Source organism: Mytilus edulis, chromosome 4, assembly GCF_963676685.1.
Source record: "Mytilus edulis chromosome 4, xbMytEdul2.2, whole genome shotgun sequence".
Lineage (NCBI taxonomy): Eukaryota > Metazoa > Mollusca > Bivalvia > Mytilida > Mytilidae > Mytilus > Mytilus edulis.
The window spans coordinates 23,356,997-23,362,996 of NC_092347.1; the positions used below are offsets into that span (position 1 = coordinate 23,356,997).

Consider the following 6,000-nt stretch of genomic DNA (forward strand, 5'->3'; position numbering starts at 1 on the left):
TAACATTTAATAACAACAATCTTAACCATATTGAACAGAACTTTCAATACATTTAAGTAATCAAATAGTGCCAAAGTCGTAACTCAACTACTAACCGTGTATTGAAATAAGCCCCGCCTCCCTACTAACCTAATATGGAATATACACGATCTCCACGCGGACGCTTTTAACCAATCATTATCATTATCATACAAATGCAAAGGAGGTAAGATAATGCTATTTATCCGCCTTCACACAAAGCAAACACGTGTATCTGATGGGGTTTACCCCACAAGCACGACTTTTGGCAATACAATCAGACATTTATATAAAGGTTTTATATCATAAACTTTCGTCAAATATAGGCCTTTTTGTGCTAATGCAGCGAAAAGCAACCAACAATCAATCCATCGTCAAATAAAACCATGTCTTTGATTACAACATGTACAATATTTTGTACATTTCACACTTTAGCTTATGACGAACCTTAACACTAGTCTAATTCAAATACAATCGTTCTGTGTTATTCTATAACAAGAAGCTCCTTTCGGTGTCTTGGTGGGGATCATTCTTTTCGTTTCTGTATTCTTTAAAATTTAAAAGCATTTTTCTTAAAATAACGATTATTCTGTAATATTCTCAAGAAAAATTAGTTTACTGTTGATTTTTTTATAAATTAAATGATTTCTTTATTCTGTACATCGTTCATTTCCTTAAACAGTATTGTATTGTCTATGTCTTTTATTTCAAACACTTGTTGTGTTTCCCTCGGGAAAATTGCATTCGACAGTTGCAGCTATTCTGGTTATGAACTGTTTCGAGGATTTTATGCCTCAAACGTATATACTTCAAATTACATATGCCGAACAAGTTTCTAGGGCAACTAGGACTGGTGTTCTATCATAATTGAATTTTAGATAAAAGAGTCAATAATAATAGCAACCACGTCCCACTTGGAGTTATAGAAATATATGCACTCAATCACTCATCCTCTTCAAGCCTGTCAGCACATAAGGCCTCAACCATAGTGTATATGATGTTCGTTATTTTCTCCAGAGTCAGTTTAAAACAATGACAAAGTTTTGACAAATCTGAACAAAAAGAAATTCTCGTTTCCTGGTTTCAATTTCCACTAACGTGTATTTTCTGACTAAAATCGTTGTTAATACAAAAAAATGACAAAACTCTTATATTGCTGCTTATAAAGAAGCTTTTAAATAAAGACTCCTAGTGGTGAAATCATAGCTTCGAAAATTTTATGAACGCCATCACGAGTTATAGAATGTTTATTTCACAGATTGACCACAATCCCTTCTCCTTTTAAATGAATTAGTCAGGAGCCTGTAATTCAGTGGTTGTCGTTTGTGTATGTGTTACATATTTGGTTTTCGTTCATTTTTTTTTATATAACGAAGGCCGTTAGTTTTCTCGTTTCAACTTTGAATTGTTTTACAATGTCATATCGGGGCCTTTTATAGCTGACTATGCGGTATGGGCTTTGCTCATTGTTGAAGGCCGTACAGTAACCTATAGTTGTTAATGTCTGTGTCATTTTGGTCTCTTGTGGACAGTTGTCTCATTGGCAATCATACCACATCTTCTTTTTATAGACCGATATGGTTTGTATACAAATGAGCAACACAACGAATGTCAGATATGGATACAAATCTGCTCACCTTTCATAAGCACCTTGGATCACCCCCAGTCTTTACCATGGCGTTGTCGGTTTATTTTCGACTTTTGAGTTTGAATATCCATTTTGATATCTTCTGCCTCTCTTAACCATTCTTTAAACGTGTTGAAATGAGTTCTACAGAGTAAAATATATCAGTGGATTTACAGTAACATCCGAACATCATTAACGCGACTTATTTGTATACTACTATGATCACCGTGTAGAACGCAACATGCGGGGTGTCAGCTCTGTTTGACGAAGGGAGGCAATTTCGAAGCGACGTAAAAACTTTCAAAGTAAGTTCAAGTATCAAAATTTCTTTTTTTAGAATTCTAAGTACCATATAATGTATTGCACGGAAGGAACTGAAACTTAACACATGACAGAGGCAAAATCCTTTTGATCTTACTGTGGTATAATCTGGATAATGCACGGGTCAGGTGTGCATTAACTACTTCAGTTATTGCACAGGTCACGTCCTTGACAGATGATTATTGTACAGTACTTAACGTTTATTGATTCCATTGCTACTACAGATATTTGTTTTTCTCTTTTTTGTAAGAAATATCAAGTGGATACATGTATCTATACTCGGACATAACAATAAGTCACTTGATAAAACATCAGAATAGAAAACATACAAAACAAATGTAGTAGCATTACAATCAACAAAATACAAATCTAAATAAGATAAAGAACACAGTTTGATTTAATACTAAAATTATTTTTCCATCAATAAAAAAAAATTGTCATTAAAAAAAATGAAAATAAATTATCATCGACATCTTCCTCATTGTAGTCTTGTTGTGTAAGTTATCAGTGTCACAACCTAACACAGTGAAAAATACCCGCTTTTCATACATTTCTATGTACGGCTTAAAAACAACGTAAATTAACAATTCAGTGTTAAACATTGAGAAAAAAATCTGTGAGGTTCACATCTTCGTTACAAAATTGAACACGCAGTTTTGAAAAGAGCTGTTGCTTGGCAGTCCTCGATATTTTCCTTCTGGTTTTGAAACATTAAATGCATTTTCTGTATTTTCTGTATCAACTTGTTCAGGAAAAAACTTTCGGATGAATGATTACCAAACACAGACTTGTCCCACAAAATTTCTTCCTGTTCAACTGAAATTGGATCTGCTTGTTTAACATTTATACCATACCCATCTGCTGTTAATTTTTTCATCTGTGCGTCAAGTATTTGTCTAAACCTCAGAAATCTGTCATCAGACTCGTTCAAAAAGTTAAGATTAGAAACACCTTGTGACCGCATTCCTCTTAGAAGTCCAGTTACAAGAAGATAAAGTGTTTTCGCAGGATATTTCTCTCCATTCTTTTTTCGAACTTCTACTACAAATTTTCCTAAAATGCTGTTAATATCTTGAACAGACAAATCCTTCCGGTTTGGTATAATTAAACCACTACCAATTTTAGAATTCTTCCAGTCTTCATAGACATTAACTGCCCATTTTGTGGTTTTCTTTGTGTTTTTGTTCTCAGCATCTTCAATAAGTGTATCAATTTCATTGTCTGTCATTTCTGCAAACCTTGGTTTGACTCCTTGTTCCTGATCTTTAGGTTTTTCATCCTAAAATGAGATAATATCACATAATTTAACACATCGCAGAGGCAAAATCCGGCAGTGGCAAATATTTCATGAATGTTCCGGATGAGAACAATTAAACAGTAAAACTAGTCGGAAGTTTCCGCAAATGATTTTACAAGGGTCTAAGTAGCGGATCCAGAACTTTTGATTAAAGGGGGAGGGCTGACTGACCTAAAAGGAGGGGGCGCGCGTCATGTTTCAGTGATTCCCTATATAATTAACCATTTTTTTCCACAAAAGAGGGACCCGGGACTCCATCCCTTGGATCTGTCTATAGGTCCACACCTCAAATCATGAAATAATGGGAACTTTTTATTAAAGGGGGAGGGCTGACTGACCTAAAAGGAGGGGGCGCGCGTCATGTTTCAGTGATTCCCTATATAATTAACCATTTTTTTTCCACAAAAGAGGGACCCGGGACTCCATCCCTTGGATCCGTCTATGGGTCCACACCTCAAATCTTACAATAATGGCTCTGCGCGTGGCAGATAATTCTAAAACAAGACGTACCTTGACATTTTGGATCTTTCCGTTTTCCGAAGGAACTTGCAACCATAGATCTAAGTCTAGTCCTAGGTCAACTGAAACAGCTGAGGTGTTGATTAAATCTCCAGATGCATTCTCATCCAACACATTACTAGGAAACTCTCCAAAAAAGTCCTCTATATTTACATTTCTCAGTTCCATTTCATCCTCCAATGTTTCTAATACTTGTGATAAGATCATATCATCCTCCGATAATTCATGATGAAATCCATCCATTGCAACGTCTTGTTGGGCGGATGTGATTTATGCGGGAAAATCGTTGACGTCGTTGACGTCATGTGTTAAAACAGTTATTGGCCAATCAAATCGGTATATGTTTTAATTTGCACAGGTTAAAGTACAGTAAAACTATATTACTCCCGGTAAAAGTGACAAGTAGCAATTTAGATATGCCAGTTGTGACATAAAGGGAAAGAAACGTTGAGTAATGATGTGAACTTTCTCATATTATCTTTGAACAAAGGATATTTAACGAAATTACGTACATGCATGTTGGCTTTTTTAACCATTGTCCTTGATAAAAAAAAAAAAGACACTGATATTTTATTATCGAAGTAAAATAACATAATGCTTCTAAGATTTTATCAAACATTTTAATCATTTACGTAATCGTTGATCAATTTTATAGTCATTCAAAATGTAAGTTATTATATTGCTTATGTGTGTCTTCATAGGTCCGAGTACACAGTTATTTCATAGTGCATTTCTTTTAGACAATAAAATAAAATCCAACCTGCGCTTTTTCAATAATATTTTGACAGTGTATTTAATATACTACTTTTGGGACAAATTATATCAAAATTATAGAAAACTTCATCGGCTCTAACTCAAAAATATGAACAATTTTATGTTAAGGGGGTATTGAAATCTTTTGATAGCTTCCGAAATGCCAATAATTTTAACCTTATTCAGCTGGACCAAATTACTACCTTTAAATACTTTAAAATTCATTAATTAAATTTTTTTTCACCGTGTAATGTAATCTCCAGATTTGCTATTTGAGGCATAAAAGGGAGGGATATAAAAAAAAAATTGCAAATAACACATTGTCCACACCAGATACTGTATTCGTGGACAACGAAAATGAAGGGACGATAAATGTGTACTCGGACCATAGAGTATATTCAGTAACCCAGTATCGACTCACCAGAAGATTTTTCTTTGCGACATATAACATCTGAAGAATTGATGTAGAGAATTAACTAGAGGCTCTAAAACCCCTCTGTCGCTCAGCTTGGTCTTTGTGCAGATTCAACAAAGGACACACTCTAACATTGTGAACAAGAATATAATAACTAATGACAAGAATCTCTGTGTTGTTGATCTTGTAATGCTCACCATTATTCTGTTAAGTTTCTCGCTATCTTCTTCATTTTTGCTCAAGCACACAAAAAAGAGCAGTCACTCAGGAAGTCTATAAAGAGTGACAGTCTGCCTACTAACTATATTATCGGCAAAATTCGCCGTGACTGGTTAGTAGAACTTGCCTTGGTGAACATTTTTGTAATTTCAAAGTATGTATTCGTCTATTCAATTTTTATTATCAAAGGCAAAACGACAAAAAAGGTAAAAATCGGGCTCGACGTTGCTTAACTTCGGTGATCGGACGAGAAACGCAGCTGTGAAGCAAATAGAGACGTTTCAAAAGTGGCGTCCACAGCAAGGCAGTTTTAAAAGGCGAGAAAAAAAAATCACTTACCCGGCCTGTCATGCGAAATCCAACGTATAGCCTCAGTTTCAGAAGCCGTCGCTATGACATTCTTTTACAGAACAGTAGCAAGGGGAGAGTACTTAGTTTAACTAACTTTGCGGCTGCTGTTCTGAACCTCAAGTTGCTACCAAAATGTTTTGTGAGTTATAAAATCTATAAACTTTATCATTTCTCTAAAGGTGTGAAAAATAACAAGTAAAAAAAGAAAAAGAAAAGAAATGTCTACAACACCCGGTATTCCCAGGCGGTCACCCATCCAAGTACTAACCGGGCTCGACGTTGCTTAACTTCGGTGATCGGACGAGAACCGGTGTTTTCAACGTGATATGGTCGTAGACACAGAAGTGTTAAAATTTTCGGTATTTAAAGCTACGAGCTGCCGCAAATCGTGTATAAAGCATTTCTTAACAAAATCTGTATAAAATAAAAATAAAAAGTTTCAGATACATGTATACCTACAAAAATGAGAAGCAGAAATGA

General features: G+C 35.0%; 1 protein-coding gene and 1 non-coding gene across 2 annotated transcripts; both read right to left on the reverse strand.

The window, feature by feature from the left end:
* Window positions 1–2,040: 2,040 nt before the first annotated feature.
* On the reverse strand, window positions 2,041–4,122 carry LOC139519249 (uncharacterized). The gene is made up of 2 exons (XM_071311198.1): window positions 3,774–4,122; window positions 2,041–3,245 (listed from the first exon to the last, which is right to left on the reverse strand). The coding sequence occupies exons 1-2, from the start codon at window positions 4,023–4,025 to the stop codon at window positions 2,601–2,603; spliced, it is 897 nt and encodes a 298-aa protein (XP_071167299.1). The 5' UTR covers window positions 4,026–4,122; the 3' UTR covers window positions 2,041–2,600.
* Window positions 4,123–5,739: 1,617 nt separating this feature from the next.
* Window positions 5,740–5,858, reverse strand: LOC139522075 (5S ribosomal RNA). Its single transcript, XR_011664255.1, has one exon. It is a non-coding gene; the product is annotated as a 5S ribosomal RNA (ribosomal RNA).
* Window positions 5,859–6,000: the final 142 nt, after the last annotated feature.